We start from the raw sequence: 19,304 nt of genomic DNA on the forward strand, positions 1-19,304 counted from the left end.
TTCTAAGGGAGGCACATTAGGAAATAGGGATGCAGCATGGACCCGAACTCTAGCTTGGGTTCAGGTGCGTGTAGGGAATATTATATCTCCTTTAGACTGACTTGCTTAGAGAGGGGCTCCTAAGATCTACGCAATTTTAATAGATCCTTACCTTAGGAGACAGAACTCTGCTAAAGCAGATGAACTATAAACTCCAAATTACTGCATTTTATTCTCTCCTGCATGTAGTTTTCCTTGGGATGAAAATCATACAATCATGGTTCCGTTTGAGTGGGAAGGGATCCTAAAGATCAGCTACTTCCAGCCCCACTGCCATGGGGAGGGACACCATGAAGGAGGGACACTGTGAGACTGCAGTTTGCAGTTTACTGGCCATTTGCACTCAAAAACTCTCTGATGCCAAAGAAAGTCAAGGAACTTAGGATGTGGCCTTAGGCATGTCAGGACTGGGCCTCTCCAGGAATAGTGGAGCAAGGTTTAAGTGAGATCATCCAGCTATTACACTGATATTTTCATGCATTTAGGTGAATTTCAAGCAATATCTATGTGACTTCATCCTGTTTCAAGATAACTGAGCTCAGCTAGGGTAAGCACCCAAGAAACACTGACAATTTCAGCAAATTTAATTGTTTGTATTTATGTCTCTCATTTCTCTACCCATTAAGATATCTAAGATAGGAGAACTGTGCTGCTCACACTATCATCTCAGTCTCATCCTCATTTCAGTGGGGCTAATCGTGCAAGCAGGACCACCAGAACCCAGTCATTATTTAAGTATTTAAGGATTTTTCTACATGTCCAGGTAGCAGTGACTCATCCAGGCCTCTGGGTGTATCACACACACGCTGTCTCCACAGATAATGGTGTGTCTCACTGAGCTGGCACACCAGTCCAAGCTGAAAGGTGGGGCTGATTGGAGGTGGTGCTAAAACTCAGCAAGAACCTCAAGTCAGTGTAATAGTTTTGGATTTCTAAATATGTGTAAATATAAATGGACAGCTTTCAAATGCATTTGCTGGGAAAAAAAAAACCCCAAAACAAACAACGTTATGTTTGTATGCCTAAATACAAATGCCTGGCTTGATACACCACCATGCAAAAATCTGACTTTTATGTATATTGGTGGTACTAATCGAGAGATCTGTATTTACGTTTCAAAAAGTTTGGACTGGAGCATCAAAGCACAAAGTTCAAGTTTCCCTCCTTCTGCATTTCCTGCCTATTCTACATCTGTTTTCTACTTTTTTCCTTCCTTCTTTATAGCATTAAGCCTCTATATTTGTTTTTCTTACTCATCCTTGTTTTGTATTCTGCTCCCTTATGGCTTTGAAATGTAATGTCAAACCATCCAATCGTGCAGATGTAATCTGCATTCAAAACAGCATCCCAAATCCACATATATACACAAATATGTATGGATGTCTGTATACATATATGCACTCATATATAATGATTCACGTTACATATAATAGAGCATATATATTACAACATAAAAGTCACTGCATGACTTCACATATAATCAGCCACCTTGCATTCTGCCTCTCCGTAGAGCTCCTTACAGCTCCGGGCGGTGCCACCAGGATGCCCTTCAGGACCAAGAAGACCCACGTTTTGCTTGGAGGAGCTCTTATGCCACACTTTGCCCATCACCTGCAGCAGCAGGGCAGGTTCTCATGTGATCTGTGCCGTGGTGCTGCCACAGAGTCCCAGCAGCTCCAGTGGCACTGCGGAGAACTGCACTTGTTTGGTTTTCTCTTGAATAGTTTAGGAGGTTTATCTAGTTGTTACTTACTGTCCCTTGACCTATCACTTGGATTTAAAATACCAGGAAAATGAGGAGTGCAGAAAAGACACAAACAGGCCCAAGAATTTATGCACGGTGTGGGCTGCTAGTGATCTCACACAGGTTTAAAAGACTTCCAGCAGGTGTGTTGTCGCACAGCATCAGGTGGCTGACATGGCTGGCTCATGCACTACCCATCGGGGTGAAAGCCTCAGGATTATTTCAGAAAAGCCTGGCACAGTTATTCATGAGTGACTGCTGCTTCTTAAAATCTGGCCATCTTTGCTTTCCAACACCATGGACAAGCGGCAGGCCCAGAGGCAGTGCCACTGCGACTGGCTAAGAAATGGTGCTCAGCCGACACCTGAGACTAACCCGACGGTCACTGGCTGGCAGCAAAGGCTCCTCTGGGCATCCTACAGCAAACTGCCTTTGCCGACACCCTGTACACGAATGAACGTGTTAAAATGGCTTTGTGTCCTAAGATATGAAAGTTCAACACAACATTCAGAGCACCAGAAGGTGGGAATCTAGAAAATCCGAGGAGAAAAGACAAGTTTAAATGCCTGTTTCTGAATATCTTCTTTCTCAGGCACAAATGCAGTCAGTGCGTGGGACTACTCAAACATTTTATGCACTGGGACACAAATTTCAGCCCTGTTTCAGAAATGAATTGGGCTTGGAGTGCCCAAAGCCCTCCTGAATGTGGGACCCCGTGTATTTTGGAACTGATGAAACGCGCACGTCGTTTTCCCGACGTGTCTCAATACCCTGTGACGCGCGGGGCAGAAGGCAGCTGCCAGCGGACCGGACCCATCCTCCACGGAACGGTGCCCATTTACGCAGCCCTGCCTTGTTCAGGTGCCGGGTTCTTTCCGGAGAGGCACGAAGGTGTTTGGCCCCGCCATCCTCCCCGCAGCGCTCCCAGCCCTCGGAAGAGCCGCCCCACGCCCCGCGGCCTCGGCCGCAGCTCCAGGGCAAGCGCCGGCCCGCAAGCGCAGGCTCGGGAGGAAGTTTCATGTGGACTCCAGCCTGCGCTGGCGACTCCCGAGGGCAGCGCACGCACCGGGAAAGGGTGGAAACACCGGTGCCACGGTGACAGAGGCTGCGGTGCCCGGGCGGCCACCGGGGAGCGACACCGCGGCGGGGCGGGGGCCGGGGCCGCCGAGGAACCCGGGGCGGCCGCCGAGGAGGCGCGGAGGACGCAGGCGAGGCGCGGCTCCCCGCCCAGGAGCGCCGCTTAAAACCTCCACGGAAAGGTGTGGCCTCGCCTTTCCTCTGCCGGCGGGGAGGGGACGGGACGGGACCTCCGCTCTTGCCGCCGCCGCCGCCAGCAGCCCTCGCCGCCCGCCCGGCTCCGCACCGCGCTCCTGCCCTGCCCTCACCTGCGGACCGGCTCCTGGCCCTTCCCCGGCCCTCGGCGGACTGCGAGGGAGCGGCGGCACCGCGGCGGGCGCTGCCGGCCGTGAATGCCTTTGGTGCCGTCGAGTGCGGCTCCGTGTGCCCGTCGCTTTTGGCCGCGGCCCGCGAGGCCCCGGGCGGCTCCCCCGCCGCCATGAGCATCAACGGCGGCTCGCACCCGCGCATCAACACCCTGGGCCGCATGGCGCGGGCAGAGTCCGGCACCGACCTGCGCTACGAGATGAGCTCCCACGTCGTGGGCGGCGGCGGCGGCGGCGGTACCACCCACACCCACAAGACCTACTACTACCAGAAGACCTACGGGGGGGACTACGCCTCCGACGGATACGGGTAGGTGCGGGTCCAGCCGGCCCCGCTCCCTCGGGCCGCCTTCGGACAGCTGCCGTGAGCCCGCTCGCGGTGGGATTCCCTAGGTGCGAGCTCGCAAGTGGCTTTATCCTGCTCTTCCCTGAGGCATCTTAACTTCTGAAAGGCTTTTAAATGCGAGCGAAGAACTTACTTTTAAAAAGCCGTGTTTGGTGGTGGCTCTCCTTGAAGAGAGCAGCAGGACTAAAAACAAAGTCTCCCGTTTGCACTGAGGGCTGTAAATGGGTCTGTGCTGGCTGTATTAACCCAACAGTTCTGTGCTGATAAAGCCCCACTTTGCTCAGTGACGCAAAACAAGCCGAACTGAATTGCTTTATACCTCATACACCCAGGCTCTGCCTTCCCTGACTAGTTGCATAGCTAGGGCTATAAAACCATTTCAACTAGTGGGAAATGTTCTCTTGTTAATTTTTGAGTTTGTTTCTAGCTTGTGTGGCCCCTGGGAGTTTAAATCATGATCTTTTATAGAGTGATCCCTGACATTTGGTGGCAGGGGGCAGAGATACATAAGAAGCAACATGGGTCTGCTCTCCTCATTTCTTACCTGTTTAACTTTCTGCTTGCCCTGATGCTGTGAGCACAGTCAAGATCTTGTAGGCAGGATGAGAATCCAGCTGTGAATCCTGGCCTGGGGAGTGCCTGTTCTCATGTGTGCAGCTGTATCAGCAATCTGTGCATATCAAGTCTGACAAGGACCTTCTGCAGAGTGCAGTAGTCATGAAGACTTCTCCGTTTATCTCCTTGTCTGGGAGACCACAGGATTGAAAAGCATTGCAGGCACTGAAGGAAGCAGTGCTGGTGTATGGTGCAGCACCGTCACAAAGCACAGCTGGTGATGACTGGTTTGTGTGTGTGGAATGGCTGTATTAAGTCTATTGGTCTAATTATAGATGCCACTGACTCAGGAATTGATGCAGAAGCCCTGTCATGTATTTTGTGTTAAAATTTAAGCCCTCATTTTATGGATAGTAGATAATTGGATTGCAAAAGGGTGAGACTTAAACATACATAGTAAATAAACAGCAGATGAGGAAAAGGCAGGCTTTTTTATATCAAGCAGATCTATAAGTGGCTGTAGAGAATTAGGGTTATCCTAGAGAGCCCAGTGTGCTCTGCTTAGGTGTATCAGACCAGTTGCTAGAGGACCACTAAATGAATGACAAAACTGGCATTCTACGGACTTTTTGTTTGCTACTTTGCCCAGTTCTTAGTTTTAGTTCTTTGTTTGGCTTTCAGTTTGTTGTGTGCATATGTAAGTCAGTTACAGTGAATTGCAGCTAGAACACATCCAGTTCCCAGTACAGTAGTATGAGAATATTTATTGCTATATAATAAGAACAATTCAGTACTGTAGCATTGGGGAGTGCACACACTAGAACTCCAAAATGCCATTGCTGCACTGCCTGTGCGAGGCTTTGTCTTGCTAGTGGTGCGTCGTTGCAAATACCTTTACTGTTTACAAGAGACAGCCATGAGAAATGAATGGCAGCGTGGGATACTTCCTGGCTATTCTCTCTTTCCTCGCTTTACACTGGTGCAGCTCTGTTTGGATTCAGTAGAGTGATTTCCATATCAGTCCTGATTTCACTAGAGGAGAAATGCTTTCCTTTAATTTAGCATTCTATGGCTATAGTTACATATTTTAAGTCACTCTGCAGTTTGTTAGGCTCTTCTTTCTGTAGCATTCAGTGGTGGTGTAGCAAGAGTGGAAAGGACAGACCTGATCAAGAGGTTAACAACCTTATATCAACATTCTTTCATTTGTTTTTTATAACGTAATATTCATATCTCCTTTCTGGGAAGGAACATCTGGCAAGGGGGTTGCAATAAAAGTTCACTGCTCACTTTATTATGAGACTTCTGAGTGGAACTAAAGACAATTATTATTGAGATGAAAATAAATAAATATAAATATATATGTATGCATTTACATATTGTTTTATGTGAAAAAAATTGACCATACCAAATACTTTAAATATTTTTTGCTACAAAATGTGTGCGTTTGCCAGCTCGCTGAGTTGTCTAGGTTTATTTTTAAGCGGTGCTGATATGAATTAAAATATGTCTTAAAACAAGTGGTTTATTGTCAGTTAACGAAACAAGCAGTTTTTCCTGATTTTGCATTGTGTTTGTGTGCAGGAAATCCACCAAATGCTCTGCATGTTGTACTGTTGGGATCAGGGCCATCAGTGGTGGAACTGGTGTTATTTGTTGCATTTAGCCTGACATAGTCAGTGCCAAAGTTTAGTGGCATCTACTGAACTCAGAAAACAGAGGCTTCTTTTTTTCCATGGGGAAGATCACTCTACCCTAATTTTTAAATGCAGCAGGATTCAAGTTAGGGTCTAGTCTTGTAAGTTTTGGGGCGTATTCTGCCAAACAAGTCTGTGCTGAGTATTACATTACTCATAGAGCAATATGAGACGCTCCCTACCCTTAGGGCTCAGCAAGGTGCTTTTACAACATTCCCGGTTCCTTCTGGCTTGGGAACTCAGGATGAGCTTGGCCCGGAGTACAGATACTCAGCTTGACAGTGACTCACACGCTGCTAAACTGCCAATTCATCAGTCAAATATTTATCAATCTCTTTGCTATGGAGATAGAAAATCTAATAAACCATGAGAGAAATGAAAAAAATGCAAGGTTGTGCAGTTTTAGTTGCCATTGCTGAGATTAGGGAAAAAAATAGCCTAGGATTCACTGCCACTGAATGACATGAACATCAATTAATTTACACAGTTCTGCTTAAGGATTAATGTAACTTCTGTGCTTCAAGTTAAAAAAGGAGTTAGAAAATTACCTCCCCTGCCCTGACACTTTGAGGAACTAAGAAACAAAGTAAGCGTGGAGAGAATGGACTCAAAGCCACACTTTTGCCTTTCCCATCAGTTTCGGAAGGATCTGTAGAGTCGTGGCTAAGTGGAGAGGTGGTGGAGCTGGCGTGTAACTTTGGGCTGCTCGGACGGCGAGGGAGGAACGTGTGTGAGTGGCTGCGGAACACCTGCCCTGCCGGAGAGCCCGCGCCGTGCTCCGGCTGGCACCGAAGTGGTGACGCTGCCACGCCGCCAGAAGAGGCTCAGGCTGTGCCTTTCCCAGCTCTCTGTTCCGTAGGGATGGGCGGTGTGACAGGAGAAGGGGGCTTGCTGCGTTCCGAGCGGCTGCTCTCCAGCAGAGCTGTATTTCCATGGTCCAGGCTAGAGCCAGTGTTTGGCACCTCCCTCTCCCAGAGGCGGAGGTGAGAGCAGCCCGCTGCGTCGGGCAGGTTCGGCCCTTGGGAACGGTTCTGTTGCTCCTGGTGATTCATACCAGTGGCAAAAAGCATGAGGACTTTCTGTGAACAGGTGTGGTACGATCCCTTGTGAAACCCTGCATGCTGCAAAGGCTCTAAGCCTCGGGGGTCCTAATAATTCACCAATTCAGTGGTGACTACCGGATTTTTGCACATATTTAATGGTATTTAGAGCCTGATTGGGCCAGATGCAGAGGTCCTTTGAGGTTTCCAGCCATCATGGAAACCCTAGTCTATGTGCATACTTAGCAGATGGGACTACTTTGGTGAGCCTGTGGTGTGCTGAAACAGGTCCTAGTTAGAGCAGAGACATGGGGAGAACTCCTGATGATTTGACAGTTTGTATTCATCTTCTTTGAGGCAGGAGGGGGAAAGCTGGACACTAGCATTTTAACTCCTGGTTATGTTCTTATGGATGTCGTGATTCACCACCTTTATGCCGTTGAGTTTTCCAGCACACACACCCAGCTGGCAGGTGGTGGCGGATGGGCGGTGGTATGTGCAGGCTCTGTGCTGGGAATGCAGATTCCAGGTCAGGTTTTTCTTCTGACTTGCCTACCCTGGGCATACCAGGTAATCCCTTTATGAATCTTTTGCTTGTTCAAACAAGTTTGTGTGGAGGGGGATGGGAATTGTGAAGAAAAAGAAGCGCTTTTTTTTTTTTTTGCTCTTGTTGAGTTATGGGAATCATTCAATATTCTGGATCTGCTAAAAGGCTTTCTTTTAAAGCTTCCTCCATTTTTTGAATTAATAAAAAAATTTAAAAGCTTTGAAATTTTAAAAGGCTAGAGGTTTGTGGAGGTCTCGGAAAATTTAACAGGGATTATTCCAATTTGTTTTAAATAATATCTTCAGGACAAGAGCAACCTCTTTGTGCTCCCAAAGCTTCAGGAGCTGTGAAGCTGTGGGAAGGCTCCTCAGAATTGCTGGATGTTTTTCTGTGTCTTCTTTGCCTTGCTTCTCTGGGCACTGATCACACTGGACAACCCAGCAGCCTCTGGATGTGCAGTAGCAAAGGCAGACACCAGCATGGCCCCCACGGTCCAGGCATTTGTGCTGGGGGTTTGCAGATCTTGCAGCAGCAGGAAGCAAATGGGAAAGCAGAAGGTAGCTGGCTTCCTTGCCCCTTGGGTTCTGCAGTGATGGCATCAGCTCCCACAGTGGGCCTGTGAGGGTGTAGGCTGTGTTTTTAGAGAAGGTATTTGGTAAATGCATCACTTGGGATAATTTTTTGACTGCTTGAATAAGTCTGTGCCAGCAGTACCCAGCCCTGCTGTGTTCTGGGGACGTGGGCACCGCTGACATGTCTGTCTCTACTCTCATAACTCATCATATGACCTTGAGCGTGTTTCTCAGCCCCTTTTAGGAAAAGTAGGAATAGTTCTATCTTGTTTCAGTGGAGCTGGGGGTCTTGTAAGGGTCACGGGTAGTGCTCATCAGTTAAACACAAATCCTAGTCCAGACACTGAGGATTCAACAGTAAACTAATGGCTGGATTTAGCTCAACTGGGGTATATTCCAGCAGGGAGGTGTTGCCTGAGCTGTTATCCTGCCCAGATTCCAGTGGCAGCAGGGATTGGGCTGTCCTCTTATTTCTCAGGAAGAGGAGGGTATTATAGCAAGGGAGCAATGTGTTCTGCCTTGACATGCACTGAAAAGGGTGGCACCTGTACAGAATGACAACAGGGAGATGCTATGCCTTTCCTAGGACTCTGCTAATGGTGGAGGGCAACAGGTCTATATTTCAACATCCCAAGTAAAAGCAATTAATCTGTGTTTTGAAGTGTTTTCGTAATTTTAAAACAAAGGCGCTACCTCCTTTTGTTTTTCTTTGTTCCTTTAATAGTTAATGACTGTTAAAATTAAGTCATTTTAATAAAGAACTCTGCTTAATAGGACGTTTTTGAAATTCATGAGTTGCCTTCCAAGTAAGTGCCATGGTCTAAAATGAATTGCAGGGACAAATACATAGTTAAGGTCTGAAGCAGTCCAGTGTGTTCACTCAGCACTGTTCTGCAGGGTTTACAAAACCAAAGCAGCACAGTGAATAGGTTATTGCAAATGTATATATTTGTTAATAGTAGACCCTGCACTCTTTCATTGTAAGTCCTGCTAAAAGACCAGCCTCCAGTTATTTCCATTTCTTCTGGAATGGTTGATAACACATGCTGCATTTGCAGGTGTACAGTAAAACAAATGTAAAATCTGCCCATATTTTCACTGCATGGTGTGCCTACTGTGTTGGATACAACACTGGATCCTATTCATAGATTCAGGGGTTTGATCCTGCCAGAGTTAAATCAAATTGTCATAGCAGCAATAGGTGTTACAATGACCAAACATTACTCTAAACTCATTAGTTTCATGTAAACAAAATCAGACAAGAGAGACACTGACAAAATACCATGCAAAGTATGGTATTAACCCACTTAATCTGTGCTTTCTGAGGATTGTTGGTGTCCTACATTTGTCTAAGGGACATAAATGTAGTTTTATGTAGCATGTAGGTTACATGTTTTTACTTTAAAGATCGAGCTTTGTTCTTGCCTCCATGCTGTGATGCTGTCCAGCATGCTCAGGCTTTGCCTCAGTTTCACTTTGGTCCAGTATTTTCTGTGTTGGGTATGGTTTTACTTTGGCTGTTTCCTACTGCCTCAAGGTTGGTTGTCTTATTACTCTGGAGTTTCTGCTTTGATCTGCTGATCCCCATTAAAAGCCTGTTGGCTTCCTTAAGAGGTAGATCATACTGAGGGACTTTGAAACTGCTAATGAAGTATCTTCCTGTCACATGGGTGAAAAGTATTGAGAATGTGTCCCTGTGAGATTGTGCTAGTGCCATCCAATGTTTCAACATCAGTGTATGTCTGCTGAGGTATTGTCTCACTAAGTATTTTTATTTTTTAAGTTCAGAGATTGATTTATGCCCTTGGGCGTGTTTGTATAGCTAAATCCCCTTCAGATTTGAAGTTCTTGATTCCTGTTGGCTTGGTGGAGCTGTGCCATCAAACATCAGCTCCTGTGCTGGCATCTGCCGTTTCTGATTGTGCCCCAATAACCTTGTGTAGCTCTGGTCTTCTGACAGATTTGGAAGCCAGTGCCTCTAACAGGCCATGACCATTTTTATCATTATCATAGGATTGATCTCTGTATTTTCACTGGCAAAGCAGGTTATATTTTTAACAACAAAGAGAGCACTAATAAAATAGCATGTTCTTTTCTGTTTTGAATTTGTATAGCTCCAGCTTCTGCCATTATTTTGCTTATATCTTTATCTGCTGCATTGGAGAGCCTTAAATATGTGCTGCTTTCTGCTTGTGAAGGTCCCCATGAGCTGTAAACAAGTAACTTGTTGTTACTCTATTTGAAGACCTAGATAGGATGTACTTAAGCCTCTCATTTCAAGGCCTCTGCTCCCGCTTTTGAAACAGTTTTGTGCATCTGGATTTAGCCATCTTCAGGTTTTCAATTTTTAAAATTATTTGGATAATAATTATGGATGTGGCATTCAAACATCATTAGAATAAACACAAAATGCTTGTATTTCTACTTCTTTGTATTTTAGCTTTTCTTCACGATTTCTTACCATGTTAACCAGAATAGCTATTGTTTAGACTTGTTGTCATGGTGGAGTAATGCCTTTGAGCTCAGTGAAATTACCCTGAAGCCAGAGGAGATAGACTGACTGGTTACAGTATAAGTCTGGTCACCATCTATACCTCATTTGGCTTTAATGGATATCCAGCATTTGCAGCTGCCAGAACATGATGGAAAAAGTGATTCAAGGAAAAAATACTCTTCCAATGTTCTAAAAAGAGAAAATTGCTTGGAAGGTTCCTCTTCTTTATTATGTTTCATTCATGAGAATAATTATGGGTATAATTAAATGTAAATTTCAGACGCAGTCAGATATTTCTATATCTAAACACAGCAGTGATGCCTAAGGAGAAGGAATTATTTAGAAAAGGAAGCTGGCACAAAATCAAACCCATATGTTATTTTTCATAATTGTTTTCTTTAAGCTGTTTCCAAGATACACAGGGGTGCATAGCACTGTGGGGCGCAGCATTTGTACAGCCAAAGGGTCACAGTACAAGCTGGGGGCTGCATGTGTACAGCTTGTTTTATGTCACCCGGTGACTGCAGTTTTATCTCTATGAGGGTCTGTTCCCTGGTATGGGGGAAGCTGCTGAAAAGTTGCTCAAACCTTTTCTGTTTGTTCCAGACGAGCTGATAGGAGAACGGCAGGCTGCTGGTGCATCAAAAGCACATGCTGCAGAGGATCTCTTACAAGTATTGAATGTTTCTCACCACTCCAGTGATTTTGCTTTTTCATTGTCACAATTCCTTTTGTGAAGCATGGTCAGAGCCTGTTCAAATCAGTGGAAAGACTCCCGTTGAATCCAGGTTGCTTGCTGGCTCTGAGTTGGACAGGTTCACACTGGTACTCTTGTTGGCATTAGTGTTGTAAGGAATGTCTCTTCAGTGATTTGTAATGGAAAAGGTTACCTGCTGTGAGCACAGGAGTCAGAAAACTAGGCAAGGCTTGGAAACACCTTAGCTCTTACTGTCTGTTAGTGGTTTATTTTCACTGGCAAGTGTTTGGGTTTAGGAGCCACCTGGGCTTGCCTGGGAGGTGTGATCCCATCACCAAGCAATGGTTCCTCACTTGAAGCACCTCGCCTGCATTCAGCTACAGTGGCTCACTTTGATGGCTGAGTCCTAAATGCTGGAAAAGCAACGTTCTGGCAGTATGGATGCAGTACATTATGTGCAAGACAACAATAACGACCCTGTTACCTGCCTTGGTTTTTTCCCCCACTAGTGTTTTTAGTTCTGGAGTTTTACTTGGAGACTCCAAACTCACACTTTATGTATTGGTAAGAGGGCATGTCCACTGACTCCAAGCCCTACATCTGTTTTTGTAGTACATTGTGTGTCTTGCAATTCATTCCTAAGACACTGTACTAGCTTTGTGCGTTTCTGCTGATATAAGGGCCCTTCTCAGACTTGTGTGGACTTGTGTGCTCCAGTGCTTGCCTAGCTGAGGATCCTGCTTTCCTTGTGTGCCCTGACGTTTGATGGCTGGTGTGATAACATGAACAATTACATCACACAAAGGCTATGCTCTAATGTATTGACTTTAACAAAGATTGTGAATAATTCATTCTTGCCGTAATGCTGCCAAAGTTTTGTCTATCAAAGGTACAAATACCTGTGCTGGAAGAAAAACTTTCTCCTTTATGGCATGCTAGTTTCCATGTTCTGCTCTATCCTGTGGCAAAGTCAGTCCATGCCTACTGTTGCAGGACTATAAAGTGGCTCTGCCATCGTGGAATTGTCATTAAAATTTCACGGTGTAGTTAATGTGTGTGTGTGTGTCTGTGAACTTATGAGGTGGCTTATTCTGTATAATTTCTCTTAACTGTTCTGAATTTGTATTTCTTCAAAACACTCAATTGCTCTGTATTTACTTCCTGTTCTTCTCCCTCACGGCAGCCAGAATGGGACCTGTACCATGTCCAGACGCCAGAACACCATCCAGGAACTTCTGCAAAACTGTTCGGATTGCCTGACGCGAGCCGAGCTCATAGTACAGCCCGTGAGTGCTTCTTGTTCTTCTTATCCAAAGTGATTATGAATATTACATACATACTCTGTGTTGTTATCTGGACTCACAGGCTCTGCTTCTTCATCTCCTTTCTCCCCGTTCAGCTGTTTGTGTGAGGCAACTGGGAGTGGAATGACATGCCTCCTTCTTGGGTCTTCTTCTTCCCTCTGTACTCTGTTCAGTAAAACTGATTGAAATGCACCTGGTTAATAAAAGGAGTCTTCTTGATTTTTTTAAAAAAACAAACCCACCCTCAAACAGATTCTATTGCATCTTTTTTATTTTTCAGTTCTACATCAGGACCACTGTCAGTGTTAACACCTGTTACTAACAGGTCCATATTTACACTCTCCTAGTGTGTTCTGTAGGATATTGTCATCGTTTTCAAAGCCATAATGAACCTCAGCCACCTTAGCAAATACCTTTATTTTATTTTTCATTACCTCTCTTTTATTTTTCCAGATGATTCCTAATAAAGTAAATGAAACTAGATTAAAGTCTTCCTGGCTGTTTCAGCTCAAATGCCTAGAGATAATCTCTGCAGTATCTGGTACAAACCCAGACTGTCTGGGGGCGGGTTACTCACTGATGCTAAACTAAATTCACTCCTGGCAAACATGGGGTGTCCTCTGTTCCTGCTGAAGTCAGAGGAGGTGCAGGGTGGTGAGTGCATCCTGCTGTTGAGGCCACTGAGATGTGAAGCACTTTCACAGTTTTGGCAGTAGATGTGATTTAATGTGCACTTTTCTGTCCTCTGTGGACAGAAAATTCTTTCAGAACTGAACTGTGTGGTTAGGAGTTCATTTCCTTTTCAGAGATACAGGACGTGTGAGCTTGTTTGTATAAAAATCAATGCCAGAGTAAATACTGCCTTTTGTTCAGGATTAATATTATTCCAGTGAAGATGAAAGAAAGAGATGTTTAATTCCAGCTTGGTGCCACAACATGCCTTGCTTGCTTTGTTTCATTCTTTTCTTTCTAAAGGACAGAGCAGTGAGGTCCATATTTTATTTGCAAAATCAGGTCACAGCTGCATTATGTTTTGTTTAGCATGGCTGTGTCAGTGTGAGATAAGGTCAAAGAGCCATGTCTTCCTGGTTGGAACACCATGACCATGCTGGTCCAACTGCACTGAGAGGGTGCATGGAGAATTTTCCTAGACTTTGGGTCATAAGGTGGGATGCAAATGTGATGGGTCATGGAGCTGGACCCAGGCAGGTGGTACTTCTTGTGTTTTTGGTGGAGGGGGAAGTCTTAGAACGTCAGGGAACCTTGTGGGAAATCAGGAGCAATATCTACCGTCTCCTACTAGGACAGGGTTTTCTTCTCATCTTCTGAACACAAAAGCATAATGTCTTAAGAAGCACACCATGTGAAGCCTTGGTTCCACTGAAATAAACATCAAGATGTGCTACTCTTTATGGAAAGTTTTGTTTGATATTACATTTTAATAATTTTCTTTCATATTTTATTTTAATAAAGACTTTGCAGTGACTGTTGATCCTTTGCTAGTTAGCCTTCTGCCAGTTAAAACTGGCAGTTGGAGCCCTGGCAGCTGAAACTTATCATGCTTCCTAAAAAAAACCCCATCCTCACAACATCTCTTTTAAGACAACCAAAGGAAGCTTAGATGATGAATGTTTAATTTAACCTTCCATCCTTTTTTTCATTAGGAATTGAAATATGGGGATGGTGTCCCACTTAGAGGGAACAGGGATCTGGAAGACTGTTTTGCCCAGGCAAATGACCAAATGGACATCCTGGATGGGCTGATCAGAGAGATGAGACAGATGGGCCAGCCCTGTGACATGTATCAGAAAAGGTATTGTCAGGGAAGGGTTGGGGTCGGGAATGTGACTGATAAAAGTTTGTAGCACCTCGAATGCTCACCTTCTCTTGTGCTGCAGGATGTAATAGAAATCAGTAAGGTGGAACGAAACCTGTTTAGTCACCTAAGATGGAGAAGGGTCTTGCAGTAATATATTTCTGATAGAAATTCACGCCTTGGTTGTCTCCATGAAATCTTAGTCAAAAGTCTTACCTTTTCCACGGTCTTTGCTTTCAACACTTTGTTTGAATAATTGGTGATCCAGTAGGAGATATAAATTGCATTGTTTGTGTGTTTTCTGGGTGTTTTGCTCACAGACACTAAGTGGTTCCTTCCCTTTCAGGCTGCTCCAGCTCCAGGAGCAAATGCGTGCCCTGTACAAAGCCATCAGTGTTCCCCGTGCCAGGAGGGCCAGCTCCAAAGGTGGTGGCTGCTTCTCCTCTCAGAGCGGCTCAGGCTGGGATGAGTACACAAAACGTGTCACAAGTGAATGCTTAAGCTGGATGAGGCAGCAGAAGGTAAATCTGTGCAAAACCCAGGGACAATGCTAAAACTTGGTGTTGTTCATTAACATCACCTCATATGTGGTATTGTTTTGGGTGCCAGTAAAAAGGTAAAGGTACGCATGAATGCTTGCATGTTATTCCACGTTCCTTCTTTTCCCTCCCAGTATTGTACATACAGTGAAATCTCACTGAAATCCAAGCATGGATTGGGGTCTTCTTTTGCAGAGGAAAAGGTGTGGAAGTTAGATTTGAAAGCTAAATGAAACACAGGTGTTAACATAACAAAAGGCATTGACATATTTGTATTAGAGATTATTGTGCTCAGTATTTCTGTCCTTTCTTCCTTGCACAGATTTCCTTTGATTCATATTTATTTTAACCCTTTACACAGACAAGACCATCTTCACAGATTTAACCATTGTCCAGTATTTTACAGTTGTTTTCCCCCTCTAGTCTGTCTTTATCACAGAGAGGTACAGCTGATTGCCACAGGACTAGGCTTTCAGAAGTCAGTGCTGAAATGCACACAGAAGTGCTGAAGCTACTGTTTGTTGCATTCTGAGGACAAATTTGCCAATTCACAGCTGTTGCTGATGTAACTTGGAGTGGAAAACATACACTGGTTTTGTGCTGCTGAGGTGAAAGTTGTGGGTTGAAGTGAAAGTTGTAAGTTTGTAGTTGGACAGCCCTTTCTGAGAGACAGGTAGGGAGAATGGAACAAGGTGGCTGAAGTCACACTTTGCAGACTCCTTGTAAATTGAAATTGCATTATTTTTATCTCTCTTTATTAGGTCGTTGCTTTGAGATCCTGTCATTATTATCTGCTTATGGCATTTTGCTAGGTGTCTTTTACGCAAACCAAGCGAGGAGGGTAGAACTCTGTAGAATTGCAGTATTTTTAAGTGGGTGGTAGTTATAGTCTGGTCTTCTAGTGTGGCATGTTTCAGAGGAGAAAGGGGAAGTGGAGATGGATTCCTTGAGTGGTAATGTGTATAAGCATTGTGCCTGGACAGCAACAGCCAACATTATTGCTCTACACATGCTGTGGGAGAGGAGGCTGATTGTCAGACCTGCCATGGCTTGGGGAGTGATGTTGGACAGATTCTGGGCATGCTTCCAGTGATGAAAGATGGTGAACAGGCTGCACCTCCCAAAGACACCACGTGACACCCTACTCAGACACCCCTCACTAAACACAGGGAGCATAAGCAAGTGCTTTATAGCTGTGTTCCCACACTACACCTCCTGTGAAAGTAAAAGGCTCTCTCTCTCTGCCTTTTCCCCTTCATCTCTGCAGCAAAGCTGAGGTGAGGCCAGTAAGCACTTACCTCACTGGGTAAATCTATTTTGAACTTGCCACGATGCTGCTGCTTTCTATCGTGCCTTGCCTGTGTCCCATTACTTGCTCACATTGAGACTAGGATAATGTTTCCCCTAGTAATGTGGTGAGATGTGGGAAAAAGTTCTGAGCAGCTGCAGCCTTTTGCTGGTTTTCTGTTTTTCATCTGGATGGTTTGCTGGTAGGAGAATCAGATGGTGGGGAGGGTTGGTCAAATTTCCAGTGCAGAACTGGGGAAAGTGCAGTGAAATCCAGACAGCCTTTGTTTGCATGTGGCAGCTAGCCACGGCTGCCACTGTTGCTACAGTCTCTTTAGACTGTTTAAATATAACGAGAAGGGTCAAAGTCCTCTAACTTTTAAATGGCTGAATGAAAAATGGTTTCGTTTCTTGGATCGTTTTCAGCACCGCCTTTGAACCCTTACTTGAGTTCTGGCTTTGTCATCTGTTGACTCATAAAGATTTGACTCCAGGCTGGTAATTATCAAATTCAGTCCCAGCCCAAGATTAGGATGCCTCTTTCTTTACTTGGCATGTGCACAGACAGGCATTCAGAGTCTTTGCAGCATAAAAGAGGATTTGGAGTTTGAGGAGCTGAATTTAAAGTTTTAATATTTGAAAAAAATGCAACAAGGAACTGCAGTCAGTTTTGAGGTTAGTAATTAGCAGGTATATTACTATTTTTAAGGTGGTTTCGAGCCATTTTCACTTGGCATCCTACAATAAATGTTACCAAAATGCAAGACAAACAGCATATTTTCTAATAATTTCAGGTTATCTTCTGTGGAGTTTTTTTAGTGTGACTTCATTTAACTGAGGTTGTTGAAGTTTACATGAGCAAAATTAAAATGGAAATCTGGTGTATTGGAGTATAGAACTTAACTAGGCATTTTCACATGAATTGAATTAATAGCATTGTTTGATAAAGTCATGGTTTGTTTTCAGAGTGATAAGAGAGTAATTTTACTGTAGAACATAAAATAGGTTTGATCCAAAGAAAACCAGATGAAAATACACTATTGAGTGTGCCTCATCTAGTGTAACTAAACAACTGAAATATTTTTCCTATTTTGTTTCTCCTGCTTTGGGAGCCTGTCACACAGTTTAATTGATGGCAATTTGAAGAAACTGTAACCCTCTATCCTGAACTTCTTTCTTTCAGTTTTACCCTCTACCACATAGTCTGTTTTCTTCAGTTGAATTCCTTTATGCTCCAACTTAGGCAGTAATGTTGGAAATGAAAGACCAATCCTGTTTCTTGTTCCTAGGTTGAAATGGAGCAAGTGAAGTGGGGGTTTGATGCAGCATCCATTGAGCAGCAAATTGGTGAGCACAGGAGAACTCACAATGCCATCGGAGACTATCGCTGGCACCTGGACAAAGTCAAAACAGATCTGGTAATTACTGTCCTCCCTCACACATTGCTTGGTCTAAGTATATAGCACTGGCTTACTGGTGTTCCACCACAAAAAAGAAATGTTGAAAAGTTCATCCTCTTTTGAGAAAGTACTGGTGTCATGACAGCAGCCACTTTCAACTCTTAATTCCTTGATAACTTTGTGTTTCACTTCTTTCCTCAGAATTTTAAAATAAAAATTTAGTAGCTATTTAGCTTTTTGTTGTTGTGCACCAAGGCTGCTGAATAAATATTGCTATGTTATTTGTGAGACAAATGACTAAGAATAATTATTCTCATTTTCTGTCTCAGTATATTAAACAAGAAGGTGAAAGAATAAGGTGGGTGCTCAGATGCAGCCTTGAGTCATCAGGCTTTTTTCTGTGAAAAATGCCCAAATTCTGAGCTAAGATTGACACTTTTCTCAAGTGTTGATACTATTTTTCTTTTTTTTTTTCCTCTGAGACTTCTGTTGCCCTCTGAATTTTGCAATTGGAATAAAGAAGTGACTGAAAATAGTGTTAGCTTCCTGTCCTATCAGCCCAGCAGTTAGGTATAGGAAAGAGGAAGCTTATTTAATTTTTATTCATCTTTTCTCTTATTTGGCAGGGGAGAGTTGAGTCTAAAGAAAAGGTAGTCTGTTCTGGAGCCCTGATCTGTCAACCAAGCTGAAGAGTGAAAAGGATTTTACTCCCTTTTCCTTTCTGCTTCAAATAGGAAAGGTGATAGTCTGCCCTGTGGAATACCAGTTCCAAGGCTGGGCAGGTTCCCAGCCGTAGAAATGGGGATAAGGACTGGAGCTGTCTGCTCATATCGTATTTTATACTAGTTTACAATCTCCAAAGCTTGCTCTAGGACTAGCTGGTGTAAGAGTTTGATGCAGAAAGAAATCCAGTTTCGAGTGTTGTTTTGGTATTACAGATTATGTGCAGACTTGGTTATATACCAAGCATCCATGAGAGTAGTAAGTTTGTCCAAGCCTTGGTTTTGTACTTCCTGAGTCATCCAGTGGAGCAAATCTGCTACTGACAGATGCCTCTTGCAGGCATTTGCAGGTTACCACCTGCAATTATTGTGATATTGACACTGTAAAGGAAATACCAGCAAATAGGCAACTTGTAAAAGGCTCACTAAGTATTTGCTGTCTCTGTTCCAGCGGGAGAAGGCTGCGGTTCATCAGCTGGAGGAAGAATATGAAGGCCTGCTGGTAAGCATGGGATGTGGTCATTTCTGAGACCCTGTTTGCTTTATTAACACCTATGTGATTGTCAAGAGGCTTTTCAGGTTTTGGCAGAGTGACAGATGCACATTTAAATAGTTCTATTCAGCAGTAAACTGAAAGTGCTTTGTAGTTTCTGAAAGATTCGTTTTGAGTCATGGCTTGAGAATAATGCATTGCCTGCTGTATAATTGACTTACTCCCATAAGAAAGTTTCTAGTTTGCACCTGGTGAAGGGAGTCAGTCACTAAGCAGGTGAAGAGTAGAACTCTACCTCCTTAATGGGAGTAAATGTAGGGATGAAATTAGGCTGTATATAAAGCTGAAAAAGTTACTCAAAGGTGGAACTAGAATTGAATTCTGTGTAGGACTGTGCATCTTCCTTGCTAAAAGATCCTTGCTTGTGGATCTTCCTGTAATACACAGTGAGCATCTTCTGCAGATGGTTTATTTAACACTTGGGATCAGAATCTGATTGCTGGCAACCTGATTTCAAGTAACAGGATGTGCATTATGATGTGAAGACAAAATATTTTTTCTTGAAGTGTC

General features: G+C 44.1%; 1 protein-coding gene across 4 annotated transcripts in view; it reads left to right on the forward strand.

Moving 5' to 3' along the window:
• Positions 1-3,005: 3,005 nt before the first annotated feature.
• DSP (desmoplakin) overlaps positions 3,006-19,304 on the forward strand; it is a 39,197-nt gene continuing 22,898 nt past the window's right edge. For 2 of the 4 annotated variants that reach the window (XM_063402024.1, XM_063402051.1), the window contains exons 1-6: positions 3,006-3,535; positions 12,357-12,459; positions 14,142-14,290; positions 14,640-14,814; positions 17,409-17,537; positions 18,693-18,743. In XM_063402024.1, coding sequence (XP_063258094.1) covers positions 3,339-3,535; positions 12,357-12,459; positions 14,142-14,290; positions 14,640-14,814; positions 17,409-17,537; positions 18,693-18,743 — 804 coding nt within the window. In that variant the 5' untranslated portion in view covers positions 3,006-3,338. Of the gene's footprint in view, positions 3,536-12,206; positions 12,226-12,356; positions 12,460-14,141; positions 14,291-14,639; positions 14,815-17,408; positions 17,538-18,692; positions 18,744-19,304 lie in introns of those variants that run through there. The other 2 variants (XM_063402042.1, XM_063402033.1) reach the window with 2 other exon arrangements.

The sequence above is a fragment of the Prinia subflava genome, chromosome 1 (assembly GCF_021018805.1).
Source record: "Prinia subflava isolate CZ2003 ecotype Zambia chromosome 1, Cam_Psub_1.2, whole genome shotgun sequence".
Taxonomy (NCBI): domain Eukaryota; kingdom Metazoa; phylum Chordata; class Aves; order Passeriformes; family Cisticolidae; genus Prinia; species Prinia subflava.